Source organism: Armigeres subalbatus, chromosome 3 (assembly GCF_024139115.2).
Source record: "Armigeres subalbatus isolate Guangzhou_Male chromosome 3, GZ_Asu_2, whole genome shotgun sequence".
Classification (NCBI taxonomy): domain Eukaryota; kingdom Metazoa; phylum Arthropoda; class Insecta; order Diptera; family Culicidae; genus Armigeres; species Armigeres subalbatus.
This window is the reverse complement of record NC_085141.1, coordinates 210,028,584-210,052,777: the sequence shown is the minus strand read 5'-3', so window position 1 is coordinate 210,052,777 and position 24,194 is coordinate 210,028,584. Positions and strand designations below refer to the sequence as shown.

At 39.1% G+C, this 24,194-nt stretch overlaps 1 protein-coding gene across 1 annotated transcript in view; it reads right to left on the bottom strand.

Annotated features, from left to right (window-relative positions):
* Positions 1 to 3,715: 3,715 nt before the first annotated feature.
* Positions 3,716 to 24,194, bottom strand: part of LOC134224787 (uncharacterized) — a 36,344-nt gene continuing 15,865 nt past the window's right edge. Inside the window, exon 2 of the mRNA XM_062704366.1 lies at positions 3,716 to 4,504. Coding sequence (XP_062560350.1) covers positions 3,832 to 4,504 — 673 coding nt within the window. The 3' untranslated portion in view covers positions 3,716 to 3,831. The remainder of the gene's footprint in view (positions 4,505 to 24,194) is intronic.

The following is a 24,194-nucleotide window of genomic DNA, read 5'->3' as shown; positions in this document are numbered from 1 at the left end:
AGAAAAACATCAAGTTTTGATACATGATATTCGGAAGATTTTGTACCAAATTACTTTGGCTGCACTGGCGACCACCTCGTTAGAGCAACCGACTAAAAAACAACAAGGCAGTCTCAATTGAGTTGTCACATCCTATCCTAGCTCAACACTCGTCCCAGGACACAAAATTCTGAGGTCCATCGTCTGGCCGGTATCAAAACACTTTGGTGAGTGTAAAGATCGGTTCAGGGTCCGTTGCTTATCTTCTGACCAGGCTGCCATTAAGGTGCTTATAGCAAATTAGGATATCAAATTGTAGTGTAAATATGTAGATAGGTTATCAAATTTAGCTCTAAGTCTTTTTAACAAAGAATGCCTTATTTAGGCTGCAATGTAGTATTATCTTTCTTTAGCACAAATTTTGAAAACAAATAATACAAAATAAATGACAAATAAATGATGAAGGGACATGTGGTCAACCACTAAATCTGTAAAAAATACTGTAAAAACTACCGTTAAAAACACAATAATTTTAAAGTAAATTAATTTCAACTAACTAAACGAATATTAATTAAAAGCAAATATTAGAAGTGTGGCATCACTGAAAATCGTGAGCTTGTATAATTACTATAAATCGTTTATAGTTCGAGCTGATCCACAAATCAATAATCTTCGCTAAATATGATCAACATATCTTGCCTCATGCTTTATTTATAAAGTTTGACTCTCCACGTGGCTGAATATGTTAGATTACAGTTCTATCACTTAGGATGAAGATTCTCAAAACTGGTCATTCTCACAACTGAAAGTATACAGGCTTGATAGAAATGATCAGTGAATGGTATCATATGAGCATCACTCGTTTATATAACATATTCTTCCATAATGGTGAATTTATTCACTGCGAGACAGATAGAGGAAACTGGGGTATTATGCACCCCCGGGGCAAAACGACCCTTTGGCATTTTTGAGTACATTTTCGGCAGTCTTTCGATAATATTTACTACAGAGCATGTAGTTCGAATCTCGAACTACCAACTCAGTAGTAATCATTCTCGAAAATATTAATGGAACACTGCTAAAAAAGCCAAAAGGTCGTTTTGCCCCAGGGGTGCATATTACCCCAGTTTACCCTATGCGTAGAAGTTCAACAATGGGACAAACAGACTTGATGTTGTTTCCACTAATTTTTCGAACATTGTTCGGTATTTTTTAATGTTTTCGGAAAATATGCATAAGAATAGACCGCTCTGTGATAAAAACTTGAAATCTCCAAAAACATTATGCGTAGAAGGGCAGAGAAGGAATAAAATAAACCCCACCTTGCGGTCTTTATTTTCAATTTAGATTTCAAGACAGCGCCAAAGGAAAATATTAGCAAATTTACATTTTAAGCGGTTCTAAATTGGTGCAAATTATTCCAAGCCGCACAATTTTTATCTGATACAATGAAAGCAGTGTAAATATCACAAAAAATCTGTTTAAAAAATTGATTAAAGTATGTATGAAGCAGAATGGAATCAAACGCGTAGAAATATGATGGCATTGGAAGTTTATTATTCTTTTCACCTCATAATGAAGCTTTATGGTGCGCATAATTCACCTTTCACCACAGTGCAAGCGCCTACCGGTATGCCTTCGCGCGTGATTAACGTGAGGTGAGTAATATGCTTTCAACTCCTATTTTCGTAAGACAAAATCTAGGTTTATTCGTGGTAATGCTCTTCAGACAGACTGATTAACGATGGGATGCCCAAATAGGGATGTAGAAATACGTGAACTTTTTTTTATTCATACGTGTCAAGAAAATTACTGAAAAACCTTTGTTTTTTTCTTCTTGACATTGCGTCTCCACTGGGACATTGGCGCCTCGCAGCTTCCACATTTTTAAGGTGATTATCTGATAATACAATAGACCAGTGCATGATGACGTAGGTTGACAGTTCACAGAGCTTTTTCTCCGGGACTTAGCCTTCGGTGCAGCTTCCGATAAAATTGTTTCGTCATTTTATTCGCATGTAGATGTCCATTGCGATTGATTTCATGCTGAATGCAAAGAATAACACTAAAATATTCGGATCACAGCAATTTTAAACTAAAAATATGAATTTTAATTTTCCCTTCGTCGATTTTTCTTCTAACACCTTGTAAACAAGCTCTGTGAACTGTCAAAATAAGTGAGGTTAAGTTAGAGTTTGCATTGGTCTATTAATATCGTGGTGAATTTCATATTCACCAAATATTTTCCTACTCCCATTTCCAAAGGCGCAAATCTGATCTAATAATCTTTGCGGTGATTATTTTTGTAATGTAAACAGGAATTGTCATCTGCTAAAAGGCTCCCCCACCTAAGCGATTTCATCGCCGCGACGGCGCCAACTAGTCGCCGCGATTCTATCGTTGGGTCGCTGAAGGCAATGTTCTATTTACGCTTCCATACCAACGACGACAGAATCGCTGTCGCCAAGCGATAGAATCGCGTCGCGACTGTCGCGTCGCGTGTGTTTGGGGGAACCTAAAAGCGTTTACATTTTGCTAAATTCGCGCTAGTATTGTCGGATACTGTATTATCTGCTAGGATTAGCGGATATGTTAGCGGATATGTATGTTCTATCACTATTTTTAAATGCCAATGATGTCATCAGAAGCTATGATCTATCTGGTGAGACTGCAATATCTCACGAAACTGAAATCGTTACGATGGAAATATTATAACTCTATTTGTCGGGGTATACATAAATTTGTTATCTTGTGATTATTGTTTGAATGTTTTGTGCTGTCAAAATTCGAATTTGAAATTAGTTGGGGAGAGTTCATCTCTCTACAAGAACTTGTTTTGATTGTTTTGTTTTTTTTTAATTATTTTTCCTCCAAAATACGCAGCTTTTCCGACTTGCAATGCGTATTCATAAACGATTTTCGTTATGGAATTCGACAGCGTAGACAATATTAGAATCAAGAGATCAAGTGTCTCATATTGAGGCAACAATTCAAAATCCAAATATTCTAAAATAGTGAAAAAATGCTGACATTTTTACCAGTACAGATCATTTACCATTTTCATCGCATTGCGCTGTGCAAAAATGAAAGCATTTGATAATTAGAAGAAGTTGTTCAAATTTTGCGTGACCACTAAAAACAAATCTTTAAGAGGGTCAAACACACAAATCTAGTCTCCCCACCAAAAGTCTCTTTAATCTTCTCTTCTTCTCTATATAATAAAAATGAGTTGAGATTTCCTTCCTGACGATTTAACTCGCGAACGGGTTGATCGATTTGCAAGATTTTTTCCCTGATCGATTCGTTTTGTGATTCGCAAGGTTTGTGTATACAAAAAGTTGGTGAATCTGACGGGGAAATGATCAAGATGAATATACCACTAGGTGTTCCAATTTGCCAAATTCACGATTTAGCCATCTTGGACTTCAGTATGATAGAGCCAGCCGGTTTGATTTCGTTTTGCACTGAAAATGAATTTTCGCCTTCTTCTCTTCCACAAACTTGGCAGATTGGAGCACCTAGTACTGTATTCATCTTGATTAGAATATAATTTTGGGTCAACTGTCGAGGTCAACAAAACAAACGCACGGTAATTGATCTAGGGTGCGGCGCTGCAAATAGTACATTGTGACATTTGCAACACCCAGGCAAAGCTGGGTTCTTTCGCTAGTAAATATATAAAAATTGTCTTCCCGCACCTTTCCCTATAGGGTTTACCTACTCATTATTTTTCTTTCATTTACTGCAGCTTATTTCTATTTTTACAAATTTCCTTTATTGCATAAATAATTATAAATATGATCCTTAGCCTAATTTATCACTCTTAAAATGTTCACCCACTGAATGACACCTTTAGAAGCAGCACATGAAGTAATCTGGCGCGCACCTGGCAATTGAGATCTGAATTCGTGGACAGTTCCAAATTCGCTCACATCGGCACTTCGACTTGTACTTTCGACGTTTGTACCTCTGAATAACAAAATCGCCGATTTGGATGTCATTCTCTTTGGGGGGTTGGTTGTTTTTCTTGAACGGCGCCGGGGAAGAAGGTTTCTGAATGTAAAACAAATCGGAATCTCCGGTGAGTTTGACCGATCCGGTTGCTCTCCGACGATGTGAGGACACAGGGCCTCCTGCGAATGATGACGGCCGCAGTGGGCTTATGTTGATGATGTCGTTGTCTGTGCGAAGATTATCATATTGCAGCTTTCCTTCTCTGCTGGAAATATTGTGAGCCACTGCCGAGTCCATAATTTGCAGTTTTATTATTTTACTGGTTTGTGTGTCTAATTGGGACATTTCAGTTGTTGCAGTTGTATCGATTGATGTTGAAGTGGTTGGTGCCTCTTGAAACGATCTTGACTGAACGGACTCTTTTGCACCCGCCTGGAGGGCTTTAATTTGAACCAATTCGAGTTTACTGCCCCTGTTATTGGAACGGCTGGATGAAACACCAAGAATTTTGAATTGTGCGTCGCATCGGTGCAGCAACAGAACTGATGCTGCTGTCAAAATAGTGAGGGATCTGGAATGATAATAAGATTGATATGATTACAAATTTACTTTTTTCAATTAGCTAAAATCTAGCTGGTGCTATCTCAAATTTGCAAAAAAAAAATCGATAGCGTCGAAACCAATTCCCACATTTCAAATAGAAATGTTGGTAGTCTTATGGTCCATGGATGCAAACACACACCTCCAATGCAAGGATGCAACATGTGGAGGCGCGTGGTATATCACATCATGGGTTATTGTCACAAGGTTGTTTTTTTACTAGCTAAATGTAAAGTTTCTGATTATAAAGTTGCGCAAAGAGGATCTTCTCACACTAATTCTGAATGATGTTCTTGTTATTATGTCTGCAGCTTTCATTTTTGTTCAACCCTTCAAGTGACTTCACGGTAGTTTTGTTTGTGCTAATCACCGCGCGTTTATTAATTAATTAATCCGCTAGATTGATTCACCAAAGCCAATCTAGCGGATTAATTAATTAACTTCACGGTAGTGTTCACTTCTAAAGTATTTTTAATTCGATAACCAAGTCACCCACAGAGTGCAAACACGTGAGTTTCTTATTACTATGTATTGAAGTTTTTTGAAGATGTTTCTAGAACAAATCCAATACATTTAAATTCCTGCGTTTTAATTCGCCATAATAATCATTAGGCGATAATAATACTTCCGCCTTACCAACAAGCATTTGTTTACTTTGCTCGATAGGTAGGCTTCACTCTTTGCGCAACTCTATATATAATAGACTCTGACTAAATGCTTTATCTCCATGTGATAAATTTGGAGAAGGGGGGCAGTGGACAGTGCGTGGAGACGCGTAGTACATTGTAGGTTAGTCCAAATAGAAAAATAAATAAAATAAAATAAAAATAAATAATAGAATCAGCACAAACACAATTTCTACTAAACGCTCTTCGTAAATTATGTTAGACGTTATTTCTTCTTCCATCTTATGAAGCACATGCTTATAAACATACACACATTGAAAGAGCTGCGAGAATTTACAATGGCTTCATTTGTTAACGATATAGTTTCTCGACGTGTTGACTCAACTGAAATTTTATTGAAATTAAAGTTTCACATACCTTCTCAACTACTTCGACATAAGACATTATTTTAACTAACTACCGCCAAACAAATTACGCTAAATTGTTGCCAAATTATGGCTATTGATTTAACAATGTGTGACATTCCACGACGTCATTCCTAGCTGAAATATGCATTCAAATATTTTCATAATATATTTATGAAGACCAAGAGACATTGTAAGATGTCAAACTGTCCTTGAGTTCAGAACTTGCCACTAGAAGCTTGGATATGCATTCAACCATGTCCATAACATACTCCAGAATATCCCGGGGCATCAAAACCGTCCTTGAATTCAGAACTTGTAATGTACAGTCACAGGTTTTTTTGGCACTAGAAGCTTGGATATGTATTCAACCATGTCCATAACATATTCCAGAAGACCAGGAGATATGGGAAGATGGTTTTGGGACATTCTGGGTTATCCAAACCGTCCTTGAATTCAGAACTTGCGATCTACAGCCACCACTCTAGCTTTTTCGTCGATTTAAGCTTTGATATCTGTTCAACCATATCCACAATATATTCCTGAAGATCAAGGGATGGTGTTGGGATAGCCTGGGTCATCAAAACCGTCCTTGAGTCCAGAACAGCCACAGCAGTAGATTTTTCAGGTAACCGTGTGTGTGTGTGTATCTTCAATCTAACCCCCACTGTCCGGCAGTGGTATTATGGAAGAAAGCTGTCTTTAATAAAGTCAGCTTTAGCCCGGGAGTTAGAAGGTGTTAGCTCTACTGCAGCTCCAATGACCCATTTCAGACTGCCTGGTAACTCACGTCCAGTCCGAGGTCACTATCACTTGCAATAAGCCCCGCCTGTTTATGCTACCATTATCAATTGGATAATGGATCCATAAACAAACTTCCGGATTTTTAAATCCAGCGCGTATTTAGTTTTGGAATCATATAAAAACATATTGAAACAATCTCACCAAATTGATCCAATTCCGGATAAATGAACTGAGGAAGAGAAGACCACAACTAGTGTCCACGAAAAAATCACTACTCTTCCAGCGCTATTCCGAGCAATTTTTTTATCCATATTTTCCTGGTATTATCACACATTCATACATATTTTCACCAAATACATCCCCGTATTCAAACTACACAAACGATTTCGCACGCTCAAATACACTACAATAATACACTTGAGTAAAAGTCACCAAACTCTTAAATCTCAAACTCTAGATCACTTAAACTTTTTTCTTCTAGTAGATTTGCAAAATATATACATCAGCCGAATCTATTTCTTGCGGAAACGAACAAAAACCGTGACAGCAAATTTAAAAGCAACCGTCCGCGCGCATGGCTTGCTGCGATCCCCAGGTGATTTTTCAGGTAACCGTAAGCATTTAAAAAATCCGTACGTGCAACTACCCGACCAGTAGATAGTAACAGATTTATATCAGACCTTGTTATTCTGTTACAGTACACTGCGCCTATCATGCACGTAAATTTTACCGGATTATTCAGGTAAACAATAAAAAACATTAATCCGATGCCTTTCACATGTCATTCGTAAATATTATAGATATGCAAGTGAACTCTACCTGATATTCAGGTAGATATTACGTGAATTTTGGGTGAATTTCATAGGAGACCATATGTAAGAAAATTTGAGTGATTCTCATCAAACGTCAACGCATTGATGGCGGTGAAAATAAGAGAATGGTTTGTAAAGTGTTAACATCACAAATTTACATCATGAAGGAAAAGCGAATGTAAGTATTTTTTTGTTATTTTGTGGAATAATTGCCTGATTTTGCTCCCTACAATATTTATAAGGACTCGCTATTGGTGGATTTAATTATACCATATCGACGATCGAAACGGGAAATGGAACCATACTCCCCTGGAAGACGAATGGAGGACCAACTGAATATTGTACTATTTTTCAACGGATTGCTCCATTTGAATCTGTGTTCGGATCGGCCAGAACTATAATTACTTACAATAGCTTACAATGATTGTCAAGCTTAATTATTTTGAGAGATACATGTCAGGCCTACTTTGCGATTGAGGCGTAACAAACAGAAAGTTCCTGAAACAAGCATTTTCTGTAAAAACCACGGTATATTTCAGAATCATAAAACAAATGATAAAAATGTTCATCCACTAAAACGTGTTTTCATTTTTTTTTATCAATAATCACCAATAATGCTAATTTTCAATAAAAATAGAAATAGAAATTTCAATAATATCTATCTGAAAAACCCTGTAAAATTCATATGAATATCACGTAAATTCTACGTGATTCATGTACGGTAAATGTTACGTGAAAATCAGGTACATATCACCTGAATCATTTGAATCGAGATTGACATTTCGATTCACGTAGAATTCACCTGAAAAAATAGGTGGAAAATATCTACGTGTGTTTTCAGGTAAATGTTACGTGAAAATTATTTGCAGTGTAGTTTTTCATAACAGCGGTTGTTATAAAACATGTACCATTGTAGTTAAAATAACAAAAATTGTAACAAAATCTCTTCTAGTTTTAACAAAAACATTACTAAATATGTTATTTATTGAACAAAAATATGATTCGTTGTGTTGCATGAAAAGTGGTAAAAATAGCTTGTACTATAAAAAATTATGTTCTTGAAATAATTCTGATTATCCATAATGTAGACAATTAACTTTGTCCAGCTGTCTCAAATTTGAATGTAGGTTCGAGTTATACTGTAGCTGGTACCTTCGTTTTTTTTCAATTCCTATCTACCAAAAATGTAGGCAATTTTTTTTTCGGTAGAAATAAACATAACACATTATGTTATATTCATGTTATGACGATCATGAAACTTCCTTTCCATCTTTGGCAGAGAATTTATAACAAAACTATTGCAAGTTTTGTTATTTGTAACACATAATGAACCGGTGCCAGCGAAAGTGGTACATAAACCATTTTTGTCAATTTTGAGTTTTTTACACCAACGGCTTCTATTTGAAAAGATTTAGCAAGGGAATCACGAAAAATTGATTTTTGGCAACTAAATCTGGAGATATGCACATTTTATTTTCTGGTATATATCACAATGGCCATTTCGTTGCCAGAAAAAGTGGTACATGTACAGTTTCACCCACTAAAATCAGCTTATTTAAAAGAAAATTCAGCAACATGACTGTTTTCACAACAGATTTTAATCCTATTTTAAATTTCAAGATAGTTTACTGCCGTTTAGAATGACTTTAAAAATGTACATGTACCACTTTTACTGTCAATTTTTTTCGGTTTCTGTTTCCTTTTGTTCCCATTAATAGTGGTACATGTGCAATTTGTTCTAATAAACTTGAAATTTGTCATAAAATTCACTTATTTCTCACTACTATTTTTAGGCACATCAGTCATAACATGTTGGTACAGTTTAGTTGCAAAAAATTGCAAATATGAATTTATTATTCGTTGTTTTTGGGAAAATGCGTCTCCTGAAAAATTTACTCAATGTAACATGTACCACTTTCGCTGGCACCGGTTCATATTGATATAATTGTGATAAAGTTTTGTTATGACTAACTGGTCGGGTATACTGCCGCTAACCGCAAGTCGAGCACATCTGTATATGGGGCTCCATATACAGATGTGCTCGACTTGCGGTTAGCGGCAGTATATCGCTGTCACAATGCAAATATAGTGCTAATGGTTACTTCATGCAGCCATGGACCTTGCGGAATGAAGAATACTTTTATCTTTCTTTATCTTTCTTTATTGGGAGCAGGGAAAAGCCCGTTCGAGTAGTGCAACAATAAGCACTTTCTCGAATGGGCGTAAAACCTCCTCATCTTTTGTATCAACAGAATTTACATATACTCCAAATGATACAATATTGACTTATATCTAGAATTACTATCTACTTACAGATAACACAGGTACAATTCGGTAAAACGATTACTGTTACAATACAAGAAATAAATGCCTAACGAGTAGTGGTTGATGTAGTAGCCAATAGGTGCGTGAATCGCTTTTTCAACGTCGAGCGTGAAAAATGGAAATCGAATTCAGAAGAACAACGATTGAATATTCTACACATGGCAATAAGGGGTTCGTTATGCCCGTAATTTGTGCGGGCACCATGAATAAAAAAGAAAGGTCTAGACCGGAGCTGTCTTTGGGGAATATTTACATCCAAACTAGATAAAAGACCAGGGCAATCAATTTGAGAAATAAGAAGATCGGAAACATAAAGTGCCCTGGAGACCTCGCGACGCACACTTAAAAGCTCTAATCCTATAAGTTTACAGCGATCGTCATAACTTGGAAGATTAAAAGGATCATTCCACGGTAGGTGGCGCAGAGCAAAACGCACGAATTTGCGTTGAATAGATTCAATGCGTTGTATACTGTTGAGATAGTATGGTGCCCAAACAATGCACGAGTACTCTAAGACTGATCTCACCAGAGAACAATACAGGGATTTCAGACATTGAATGTCTTTGAAGTTTTTTGCTATCCTGAAGATAAAACCCAGTGTTTTTGAGGCTTTTGAGGTGATGTAAGCAATGTGCTCCTTAAAAGTAAGCTTGGAATCGAGCAGAACACCAAGATCTTTGATTACCGATTCCTTTTAAGGCTATCAGCACCAATTTTGTAATCAGAATCAAGCAAAGTTCGTCGACGGGAGAACGAAATAACTGAGCATTTGGCATCATTGAGGTCCAGTCGGTTAATTTTACACCATTCAGTGAACCGCTCTAGCTGAGATTGTAGAAAAAGAGCATCATCAGGGCCATTAACAATCCAATACAGCTTGAAGTCGTCGGCAAATGAAAGTTTGAAGCATTCCAAGTGTAGATGAACATCGTTAAGGTACACCAAGAAAATCAGCGGCCCCAAGTGGCTACCTTGTGGCACTCCTGAAGTAACGAGGAAATATGTTGAAATGATGTCACCGATCTTAATGGCCATTTCCCGACCACTCAAGTAGGACTGTAACCAGTGAAGAAAAGATCCAGAGAAACCCAAACGGCCAAATTTTGCGACAGTAATCTGATGATTGATTTTATCAAATGCCGCTGAAAAATCAGTGTAGATGGAATCAACTTGTTGGCCTTTCTGGAGAGCTTTAGCGATGAAAGATGAGTACAGTACAGTTTATGCACTGCACATGTCACTCCGGCCTTAGGGGCGATTTAAATATGACGTCTACTATTTTTTTGATATCTAGATCCTCTCCCTCTGTCATGTTTTTTTGTATAGCTAGTGTAAGTACTGTCACAAAATCTTAGAACCCCTCACCCCCAAAACCTGTGACATCATTTTTGAACGACCCCTAGCCTGAAAATAAAAAAATAAAAAAGGGGAATCAAAAGATTCGGTCCTTCACCAAGTTGAAAAGCATCTGAAACGAAGCACCTCTGAAGGAACTTACGGAAGTTTCGTTCCGAAAGAGCACATAGTTTTTTTTATCTCGGCTTTATCGTCGGCCTATTTCCTCATGAGTAGCAACCATCGAGGTCAGGAAGGCCACTCCTAATGCCTTTTTACATATCGTATGCATCAACATACGTGTCTGGCCCAAGGGTTTTTAACTTCCGATCCCGATAACACGAACTGACCCGAAATTTTTCGATCAGTGGTTCTCAACCTTTTTATTCGTCTTGCGGATTCTCAAGTATCCCTGCACGACCCGGGCAGAAGCCATGAACAGAATAACAAAACATGATATGGACTTGATTGATATAAGAGATAAAAGAACAGGCAACAACATCAAAAATTTGCACCGAAATATCATTTAAATATCAAGATATGCTATGGATAAGAACAAATCAATGACACATGATATTGATCACTTATTACAAATAGCATAACTTGATCTCCTCGTGATATTTTAGTGCAAAATATTGATATTGTCGCCTGATCTTTTATCTCTTATATCAATCATGTCCATATCTCATTTTGCTATCTTATCAACATTTGATATTATTGAGATATTTTCTTCTACTCGGGGATGCGTCTCCGTATTTCTCTACTGATCGTTTCCACGCCAAATAGGTATTGCATCAAACTCGAGTGTCATCGACTTGAATGAAACTTGGCACATGTTTTCATATGGCTAGAAAAGAAAATCCGCTGGTGTTAAGGCCATTATCTTGAAAAGTTTTCGTATGAGCTAATTTTAGTGTATTTTAGGAGAACTTATGGGAATGTCTCCGGTTGTGGGACAACCTGAATAATTTTCAACACTTTAACTCTGATACGACAAATCGATCCAACTTGTAATTTGACAGCATACATAATCAGAGCCTATATCCAAACGTGCACACGTATATGGTTTCTTGCTGCGGGCAAAAAATGTCAATATTTAAGAGCGATAAATCTAAATAAAACATAAGAAACAGGTGAGTGTTATATTTTATTATTTAGTAAATTAAAATTACTTCGTGATGTGATATAAAATTTCAGTAACATCGTCCCGTAATGGAACGTACACACAGTCAAGCAGTTTGACCAACAATGACTCCACCTCTCGTTTATTCAAACATCCATCAAGTTTCACCAACAGCGGCACGAACAATCAATTTATTCGACCAACAATATCACACACGAACGACCGAAGCGCCAACGTGTACACCAACCATCAAAAAAAATATGGGGGTTTGTACAACTTCACTACAAATGCTCAAACATGTTCGGCGAACCTTGACTCCACCCCCGACAGCTCAAACCAAAATCAAACCGTTTTAAATTTTTGCCAACCGTCAAATGGTTGTTTGAACAACTTCACACACGTTCAAACAAAGCAGCAACCGAAGCGTTTTCTTGGGGGCGGAGTCAATGTTCGTCAAACTGCTTGACTGGTGTGTACGTTGCATAACGCTGGGTAGACACCTTTACGTGGTGTATTGAGGAGTAAGATCTACCACGGTTACATTGCCAGCTACAGGCAAATCCTGACCCAACGAATACCTTCCTCATTATCCAACTCCGTGGTACTTATGAAGGTGTCGCTAAGTCGGTGGCCTCTCGTTAAGTAGGTACCACATCAACACTTCCTTCCTCACCATAATTACGGTGAAGATGGGCGTGGTCAGCAGGAGTAGTCATCCTCATGCTTTTGTTATTTTTGTTTAAGACTGGAATCAAGGACTACTCCCCTTCTTGATTTCTGATAGCATTCTAGATAAGGATCTCAAAAGTAAAACATGAGTATCACTAGTGTCCAATCTACGAATTACACCGTAACAATGCTAATGCTAATGCTAATAATATAAAATTTCAGTAACATGTTTGTGTCGTGTAAATTCGCTGAACTAAAAAAAATATGAACCGTAACGTAACACTCGACTTGCAACCTTGTCCAAAAATACGTATTCTGGCACAAAAACAAAACAAAAATTGTTGAAAAATGTATTAAAAGTTTGTTTAAGAAACTACATTTGTTAACGCATTTCGGTGAACAATTTTGGAGTACTGCTTGCGGTTTTCGAACTGGCGCCTCAAGGTGTTGACGTTGAGTTTTGCTTTGCCTAAAACTATTGATCTGTATCGAAGAAATCGAAAGATTCGGTTTCAGTTTGTTTAAGAACAGTTTTTGCCTTTCTCGTACAACAAAGTTGTACCGAAAGTCTATACGATTGCTCCAAAAAAGAGCTTTTGATAGAAGGCCCGGAGACCCATACTATTATATACCGAGTGATTCAGCTCGACGAACCGAGGTGATGTCTGCATGTGTGTGTATGTGTACAAATTTTGTAGACAGGGGACAAGGGGGACCTTAGAAAGAAAATCAAAATAAAAAAAATGTTTTCAATAATGGCGGCAATGCGTATCAATTAATGCAAAAACATGCAATTCGAAAAAGCGTTAGCGTTGTTAAAATTTTTGCCTTTCTCGTAAAACAAAGTTGTACCAAAACTCTATCATTTCATTTCGAAAACGAAATTTTTGTAGAAGCCCTGGAGATCCATTGTTTTATATTTGGTATATTGGTCGATTGGTATATAAATATAAAAATTCATTCGACATAGGGATAGGAGAAGCCTCGTTGATCACTACTGAATTTGATAACGATCGACCACTGCGTTTGAAAGTTATGAAGAAAATGGCACATCCCAAGTAACATTTTTGGTTTAATAACGTCCTTGAAAATCATTATTTGCTCTAAAAAAAGCTCTATAAAACCAGAGTAGAACTAAAATGTTGCTAGGGATGGTTTGAGGCCCTCTTTAGCCGTGCGGTACGATGATATACGAATGCAAAATGGTAACCAAGCTCTGAAACTTCGCAGTAAATAACTGTGGAAGTGCTTAATGAACATTAAGCTGCTAGACGGCAATGTCCCAGTGAGGGATGTAATTCCAATGAAGAAGATGGTTGGATATAGGCGCCATATAAGGTTGGTGTTTTGGTGCGAGGTAGTCAGTATCACTACTCGATGAATTGAGTTTTTTTTTCAATGAGGGGCTTTAGCCAAAGCCACCGTGCCTATGTAAGCCCAAGGTGCAACTTACTTCAAACTTTGCTACACTTATAACAATACTAGACTTATGCTACACTTACAACAATATACACTTACTTATATTGTCAAACCAAATTAACCATTTTTAGATCATAGTTCGATTTTTATGCCTTGTATCAGTTTCAGTTTGTTGTTGAAATACTGACCAGGCTCTTTAACAAATTTATCAAAGGTAATTTTAGGACAATTATGCGTGGAATGAAGACAACACGAATGGAATAGATATATTTCTGTGTGTCGACAGCCGGCTCGGTTGATTAGCATACAATATAGCGATAAATTGCCCATTTTTTCCTGAAGCAAGCACTTCAGGTTTCGGTTTCAAGTTTAAGATCGCTTCCTCATGGCTAGCAGAAGAGTTTTTCTAGGGCAGCGGGTGTAAATCTTCGGTGTTGGTTGTAGTGGCCGTTCACCGGTTTGGAGATTCACGTGGAACAAGAACAGAAACGCTATTTATTTCTTTTGTGGTGATATAACTTCAATTAAGATGTGGTATTGTATAATTTCGCTTCGCAGTTCGGTGAACAGGTGATTCAATTAATTCGAACGGGACTGTCTGTATAAGAAAAGTTTTAAAAATTGTGATTTTGGGTTCGTTTAATATTTTGAATAAACATGTGTTTAAGAATTCAGTTTCAGTATAAAATTTCAACAAGTTAAATTTATTGTATCCAGTTCTGTCTTATATTTGGCAAGCATCCCCACCCCATATTCACAATCCTCATGGACCATTAAAAAATGTTTCAAGCATATTTTAGTTACATCACGCTAGATCCATGCACTTCTTCAAATGATAAACGCAATAAACTTGCGTAAAAAATCAGGGAAGCGGACAATTTAACTGGAAGTGTCGGATAATAATCAAGAAATAGCAACGATCTGGTGTGTTGTGGAGAAAACAATCGTGCTCGCACTCTAGTCGATCTAGCAATGTGCTAAACCAAATACTAATTGCTCAACTATTGACAGTTTAAACCTAGGTTTGAACGCAAAATACAAACCCGAGCAAGATTATCTGCAGTCAAACCTCCAATAGTCGATGTTGAAAGGACGGTCGACTCATGGGAATATCGAGATGTGGAATAGAAAATCCTTTGGAAGGTGTTTGAATGTACTGCGCGTTGTGGACTAGGTACCCATACGAATCCTAATTCTAGTTTCTTAACAATTTACTAAACCTTACTCGTGATTCTGCATGAGCAAATATCATATAAATCCGCCGGAAACGATAACAACATATCTGCAGAAGGAATGAAGTCTGAACTGATAGGTTTGACTGTATATGAATAAAAACTAGTTGAGGTTTTTGTTGTCTCGATTTGACTAGCGAAAGGATTCACCCAGCGCCTGATTGGGGTGGCGGGGTGGGTCCGGTGGAGCCATGGCTTGTTGTTTAGTTTGAATAAAACCTATAATCGAAATCGATTTACAGCATGGCGCTGCTAGCAACCTAAAGATTGATAACATATGAGAGAAAACTAACCTAAGCCTATAATTTTATTGGTCACAACTGGAAACAAAATGTATTCAACAAAAGGACGATGAACCGTATTTATCCTAATTGATTGCCGATTCGCTATTTTGAATTAATTTCATTTAGTACAAAGTTAGTAGTCATTCCCCGTCCTACGTTCGAGACAATCGGATCGTTTGCCGTTGTTATCCCTGCGCAGTGTGATTTTGCCACGTGTTTTTTTTTCCCTAAAAAGGGTCGTTTTACACCGGTTTTTTTCACCAGTAGTGCAACCCGGGACTGGGAAGCAGCGTACCCTGGCTGAGTCCTCCGGTGCGACTGTTCCGAGACGGTTTCAACCTACAGCAAGGCCCGGCTGAAATCATCCTACAGCTGAATTCCATTGGAAACATTATCATCAGCATCAAAGCAGATACCATACCATCGCCCTGTGTCTGCTGCCTATACCTATACGAGAGCCACAACGGTACACTAGCATTGAAGATCGCCTATCGCCTGTCGGCTACCTAGCATCGCATCGATCTGTTCGTTCGCAGAGTGAGGTAAAATTTCGATCTGCTTATTTCTCCTACATTCTGCTGCTGTCTGTCGATAGGCCTCCCGTTAGTGGCTTTTACCACAAAAGTTGAAGATTATTTTTTGATCATTTATTTTTTATTTTTTTTTATTTCTCTCTATTTTTCTCCATAATAATAAGATACAACATATTCCCTTATAAATATCATTAGCGTTTTTTTTTTATGTATTTTGTAGAACTATAAGTTATAAAAGATCTAGTTTCCATTCCCTTCATAAAATAAGAATAATCTCCCTAAAAGATCACTGAAATCTACATAACTTGTTTTTCGAGCGTTATTTTCATCCAGTACTGTTTGTCCCCCTATTTTCTTACAAAGTTGCGGTGGATGATTCACACGCTTTATGGAAGGAAACGATAACGGCGAGGACTCAGAATTTGTGATTTCAGATGACGATGAGATAGATTCCCCATCATATGAAAAATTGATTGGTCCCTTTTGTGTTGCCGGAGGCCAAAACAAAGACAAGACGTCTGAATTAGCAAATCCATCTTCAGGTATCTGTACCTCAGTATCTCCAGTACTAATGGATACTAGTGCAATCGTTGATACCAATGCTAACCAAGAACATGTGTTTCTTCCTGGCTCCTCTCCCCCGGCAACTCCTCGTCTTAAGGCTTATCCCCGGATCTAAGGGTCCCTTCCTGGTTTTCTTTCGGCCCAAAAGCAAACCTTTGAATAAATTACAAATTGAAAAGGACCTGGCAAAGTCGTTTCGAGGCATTGAGGAAGTGAATTCACCGAGTCGCAACAAATTACGGGTCACAGTTAGTGATCGTGATCAAGCAAATAAAATTGCTGCCTGCGAGCTCTTTCGCATGGAATACCATGTTTACATACTAAGTCACGAAGTTGAGGTTGCAGGAGTGGTCACCGAACCGTTTTTGACAAGCGATGACATCAAGGCTGGCACTGGTGGATTTAAAAACCGAGCGGTTCCAGCAGTTCAGATCCTTGATGTGAGGCAAATGAACTTTGTGTCACCAGATGGCACGAAAAAACCATCAGATTCATTTCGAGTGACTTTTTCTGGCTCAGCTCTGCCTGACTTCTTGCTAATAGGAAAGCTTCGTTTACCTGTCCGTCTCTATGTACCGACGGTCATGCACTGCAACAGGTGCCAACAAATTGGACACACCGAAAAATACTGCTGTAACAAGCCACGCTGCAACAAATGTGGCGAACAACATGCTGAGGGTCCCTGCAGTAAGGATCCCAAATGTACTTGCTGTGGCGATGCTCCGCATGATCTCTCTGCATGCCCGCGGTACATAGAGCGGGGAAAACATCAAATCCGCTCTCTCCAACAGCGGTCGAGGCGAACTTACGCAGAAATGCTGAAGAAGATCGCCCCAGCCGCTGTACCATCAACCCAATCTATCACCAATACTAACATCTTCTCTTCCCTACCTCAAGATGATCAAGGCATTGACTCTGGGGATGGTGAAGAGTACACTGTTGTCGAAACAGGATCAAAGAGAAAGCGTATGAGATAAAACCCAAGCAGCATGCGCAACATCTTTCAAATAGGTGTTTGTTCCTAATAAATTGCATTGAAGACACTGGCAATACATCGAGTCACATTAAAGCCACTTTCCAGTTTCAGAAAATCACAATGTTTCATTTCCGTTTAAGTGGCGTCGCAATATTCTACCCATCTGACTTCTTGGGTGGTTTAAAATTCGATGTGTTTCATATTTGAAACAAAACAGATAAGTTGCAGAATTAATAACACTTCGGTTCGTTGCTGTTACGACAATGTTTCTGATATGTTGCAAAACACTTTGAGCTCAGCTGAGCAGTATTTTATTTTTGACAGTCCCCTGCATGTTCCGTATAAGGTACAATGAAGTTACAAATGACTTTGTTGTTTATGTAGTGCACTTGTAGCAGAATCTCCAAATAGAATTGTTGGTGTGATGGTTATAGTAGCAGGTTGCAAATCTCAAGGTCCATGGTTCGATTCCCGGTTGGTTTTTGTGTTTTTATTTTCATTGTACCCGCAAGATGTTGCAAATAGGCTCCACCTCTTGCGCTTTTTGTGTCACAAAGGAGTTCCAAATACGACGCGTTGTGCATAAGTCAGACCTTTAGTAAGTCACACCACAGTTGTTGTTACTCACTGAGAAACAAGAGGTGTTGCTTGGGAAGCTTCTACGCCAACACGTATCTCAAAAAGTTTCTGTCGATCAACAGGTTTTCCGACCCTCGCCTGCGAAATTAGCAAGTAGCGGAAAACCCAAGAAAGTTTCTCCTCCTGGGTTCAAATTTGTGGCTAATGATTTTCCGTCACTTCCTGGAACATCTAAAACCCCAGTTGTTCCAATTTTTTGCCCAGAAAGCAGGAAAAAACAATATGGTCAATGCGAATCTCAACAACCACAAGCTGAAGCATCAAATAAAATGTCGCTTTCTGGGATTGTGGATTTCATCTTCAACCTATTGGAGCTTTCACCCGCAACAAGAAACATCATTAATATGATGATTTCTTTAGTGAAACCTTTTTTGAAGCAACTGAGTTCGAAGTGGCCTATTCTTGATTCGATCATATCCTTTGATGGCTAATACAACCAACGAGGTCGGGGATATGGTCACGATACTACAGTGAAATTTAGGAGTATCATCAAAAATTTAGCAGCGTTTAAGTATTTAGTTCACAGCACAGGTTGTGATGCATTTACTCTCAGTGAAACATGGCTAACTTCAGATAAAAATCCCAATTTCCACGATTTCAACATTATTCGTCGAGATCGAGGTGATGGATATGGAGGGGTGCTCTTGGGGATCAACAAGCTCCACTCCTTTTACAGAATAGATCTTCCCTCGATGATAGGCACTGAAGTAGTCGCATGTCATGTCACCATACGAGGTAAAAGCTTCAGCATAGCTTCTGTGTACATACCACCGAATGCGACGGTGCGGCACAGAGATCTCACGGCCATTTGCTCAGCTATGCCGGAGCCGCGGTTGATCCTAGGAGATTTCAACTCACACGGTACAGCCTGGGGGGAACTTACCGATGACAACCGCTCTTCCTTGATTTATGACATGTGTGACAACTTTAATATGACATATTTAAATAACGGAGAAGCAACACGTGTGGCGCCATCAGGACTCGAAAGTAGAATTGACCTCTCAATCTGTTCGATTTCACTAACATTGGATTGTACGTGGAAAGTAATTCAGGATCCCCATGGTAGTGATCACTTGCCTATCGAAATCTCAATTACCAATGGATCGCGTAAGAACCATCAATCGACAATGCATATGACCTCACGAAGCACATTGACTGGGGCAAATATGCTAAGGCGATCATCGATGGTGAACAATTGGTCGATGTACTTTCTCCGTTGGAAGAATACCGATTTCTCGCCGGTTTGATCCACAACAGCGCGCTTCAGTCACAGCGTCGATCTATACCGAGTTTCAAAGCGCGTCATCGTCCACCCTCTCCCCTCTGGTGGGATGACGAGTACACTAGAGTTTATCGAGAAAAATCCGACGCGTTCAAGGATTATAGAAAGCGCGGTGCGCGGGATAATTACGACCGATATATGTCTCTTGAACGCAAATTCAAGAGCCTTGTGAATGCTAAGAAACGCGGTAACTGGCGCCATTTCGTTAATGGGCTATCACGGGAAACGTCGATGTCAACTCTTTGGACTGTCGGGAGGAGAATGCGAAACGCGTCGTCGGTTAACGAAGATAGGGAAAGTTCTCATCGATGGATCTTCGCTTTCGCCAAAAAAGTGTGCCCGGATTCCGTTCCAGGCCAAATAATCGTGCGTGACGCTGGCCTCGGTCGAACTGAAATGGATAACCCTTTTATGATGGTCGAGTTCTCGCTTGTTCTCCTTTCTTGTAATAATTCTGCCCCAGGAATGGATGGAATTAAGTTCAACCTGCTTAAAAACCTCCCAGACGTCGCGAAGTTGCGTTTGTTGAACTTATATAATCAACTCCTGGAGAACAACATTGTTCCAGATGAATGGAGACAGGTGAGAGTGATTGCCATAAAAAAGCCGGAGAAATCCGTGTCCGATTATAACTCGTACCGTTCAATCGCGATGTTGTCGTGTATACGGAAGCTGTTAGAGAAGATGATTCTCAATCGGCTCGACAGATGGGTTGAATCAAATGGCTTTCTATCAGATACTCAATTTGGATTCCGCAGAGGCAAGGGGACGAACGACTGTCTTGCGTTGCTTACTACAGAAATACAACTGGCCTATTCTCAAAAAGAACAAATGGGTTCAGTTTTCTTGGATATTAAGGGGGCTTTTGACTCAGTTTGCGTTGACGTCCTTTCAGACAAACTCCACGAGTGTGGGCTTTCACCAATATTAAACAACTATCTGTACAACTTGTTGTCTGAGAAACATATGAGCTTTTCTCATGGAAACTCAACAACTTCTAGAATTAGTTACATGGGTCTCCCCCAGGGCTCATGTTTAAGCCCCCTTCTTTATAATTTTTACGTTAGAGGCATCGATGAATGCCTCATGGAAAATTGCTCGTTAAGACAGCTTGCGGATGACGCCGTTGTCTCCTACACAGGAACAGGGGCGGGCGATATGCAAGGACCATTGCAAGATACTTTAGACAATTTGTCTACTTGGGCTATTCAGCTAGGTATCGAATTCTCTCCGGAGAAAACTGAGCTGATTGTCTTTTCTAGGAAGCATAAGCCACTCGAATTAGAGCTTCACATCAGGGGTAAGAGAATCGCTCAAGGCATTTCCCATAAATATTTAGGGGTCTGGTTCGACTCGAAAGGCACCTGGGGAATGCACATTAGACATCTGTATCAGAAATGCCAACAACGAATCAACTTCATGCGTACAATTACCGGAACATGGTGGGGAGCCCACCCGGAAGATCTGATAAAGCTTTATCGTACAACAATTCTGTCGGTCATCGAATATGGTAGTTTTTGCTTTCAATCCGCCGCGAAAACACACATGATAAAACTACAACGGATTCAATACCGTTGTCTTCGTATAGCGTTAGGCTGTATGAACTCGACTCATACAATGAGCTTAGAGGTACTTGCGGGAGTACTTGCTTTATCGGATCGTTTCGCGGAACTGTCGTTGAGGCTCCTCATTCGTTGTGAGGTGTTAAATCCTTTGGTCATTGAAAATCTCGAGAAGCTACTCGAACGAAACTTACAAACAAAATTTATGAAACTGTACTACTGGTATATGAGCCTGGAAATTGCTCCTTCTTTGATTGTTCCCAATCGTTGTTGCTTCCTAGACTCTTCCAATTCTACTGTAGTTTTTGATCTAACCATGAGGCACGAAATCCATGGAATTCAAGATCATCTCCGATTGGAGAGCATACCTAAAATTTTTGCAAGCAAGTATAGCCACGTCAGTAGCGATAAAAAGTTTTTCACCGACGGGTCAAAAACAAATGAATCCACTGGTTTCGGTGTCTTCAATGATTTTCATAGCGCCGCTCGTAGACTTCGAAATCCTTGTTCCGTATATGTCGCAGAACTAGCGGCTATACACTATGCATTAGAGCGAATCGCCTCTCTTCCCTCTGATCAATACTTCATTTTTACGGATAGTCTCAGCTCAATAGAGGCTATTCGTTCAATGAGGCCGGTACAGCACTCACCGTATTTCCTGCGCGAAATACGATTTATATTGAGTGCTCTATCGAATCGCTTATACACTATCACCCTGGTATGGGTCCCTTCACATTGCTCTATTCCGGGTAATGAGAGAGCGGATTCACTTGCCAAGGTGGGCGCTATGGAAGGTGATATTTATGAGCGTCAAATCGCCTTCAATGAATTTTTCACAATTGTCCGTCAACAGGTCTTGCTCAGTTGGAAACAAAAATGGGATGAAGGAGATTTGGGTAGATGGTTACATTCTATTCTTCCTCAGGTAACGAACAAACCTTGGTTTAAGGGATTGGACCTTAGCCGAGACTTTATCAAAGTAATGTCACGGGTAATGTCCAATCACTACTCACTAAACGCGCATTCCTTTCGAATAGGGCTCGCAGACAGCAATCGCTGCGGTTGCGGTGTTGGTTATCAAGACATCAACCACGTTGTCTGGGAATGCCCCGAATACGGAGCTGCCAGGTCCGATTTACGTACATCCCTCCGGGCCCAAGGGAAACCAGACAAGGAAAACATTAGAGACGTACTGGGTAACCTTGACCTGGCCTACATGATTCTCATATACAAGTTTTTGAAACGTATCAATGTCTTCGTCTAATCCCCTTGTCAGCTATTTGAAAACGTCAACCTTGCAACCCCCCCTCCGCTCGGAAAAATACGTTTTATTGTATCTTTTCAGTTCGTCCAATGTCCATGCTACGTTAATCATGAGCGAAAACTCCACAATAGCACGCCCTAGGCCCTATCCTTTCCTATTTTTTTTTTCTATCATGTACTCCTTAACCTCGACCAAGCCGCGAGTTTTTCGGCTCCCCAACAACTAACCACTAGAATTAAAATGAAGTTTATGAAATTGTAAAAATATTTCAAAAGAAAAGCGGCTCCGTTATGCCTACTGGCGCTTGAGCCTTCAAATAGGCAATTAAAAAAAAAAAAAAAAAAGTTAGTAGTACAAAGGGTCGACTTGAAAGATCTCCATCCTGAGCGATGTCCAGCTATCGCCTTAACTTGTTGCCAGGTTAGACTTCTTTTATTTCTTTATTGAGGCTTCGGCGCCATGAGCCTCTGGGTCGACCTCTGCTGCGATGTCCCGCTGGCTTCCAGTCTAATGCCTGTTTACAGATTTCCTTTCGTATCGTGTGGTTGATCCAGCCCACTTTCGATCCCGAATTTCTGATGCTATCGGCTCCTGGTGACAACGACGAACCGAAACCTTTATCTTTATTATCTAGATACATTTTCATCGCTTCCTGCCTTCTTGCCCATAGAACAATTAAAACGATTCCAAGGTATGTTTTCCATCGCAAAAGCTTTCATCGCTTATGTACCAAACTACAAGCTTTTCCACTTGATACAGATTAAGTTGATATCCATGTTCGTACATCTACATAGGTTTCACTGGAAATAAAGCATATTGCCTCTCATATCAAGATTTGCTACACCATGTGATCTAACAAATTGTCTGGCTCTGATCGGCACATAAGTATCATTCGGAAAACAATTGAACTTTTTTCGCACATTTTAAATCATCTACAAGAAGCTTTGAGGTGCTTTGTTTTGGAACCCGAGCGTCAAGGAATGACAGAATTTTAAATTACTTTTTTTTATTGCGCTCAATCTTTGCAGCCTCGTGTTATGAGTTGTGGTATACCACTTTGGTTGAACAAAAATAACGCAGAACGCGCCTGAAGTTCAAGGTTGGTATATTCTCATACTAAGTAAAACACCAAGGGTGGAGCAAACGAAACCATCCAAAGGTGGTGTGAAAATGATTTCTAATAAGTGACTTCATTATTTATTGGCGATCGCAACAAAGATACGATTTTCAGCACCTACAAATGTCACTGCGGCTAATCTCGTCAATGCTCAACCTAGAAGATATTAAACATGATGAAATTCAATCGATGCTCAATGCTATCTTTGTAAGAAATTTGAATCCTTCCTATTGACTCGGTAATCGATTAACGAGTAGGGGAGTGTCTCCAATTGTGGGCCTAGTTGCGTTTTTCCCTCATAACTTTTTTCCAAGTCAATATTTTCTGATGACCTTAGCTTACTTTTCTCTGACTTTTATCTATACTGTTTTACCCAAACAGTTTGCAGCTACTTATATGAATTATTGATTTTTGATTTTGACCAAACAAAATTTGGTACCCGGTTGTTGGTCATCTTAGTAGACAGCAATTCTTAGCAATACTTGCTGAATAACGAAATTAAGATTAAATCTCGCTTAACTTTTCAAAAGGACCTAAGTAACATTTTTTTCATGATTTAATTTGAATAGCGCAATCAACAGAACAACATGAAAGCTATTGATTGCAGTATTCAAATTAATTCATGAAAAAAATGTTACTTAGGTCCTTTTGAAAAGTTAAGCGAGAAATCTTCAAATGATTATCGTTTAAGGACGAACTTTTCGGAATCCAATGTTTATACACCCCGCGTTCTCAAGGGCACCATTATCAA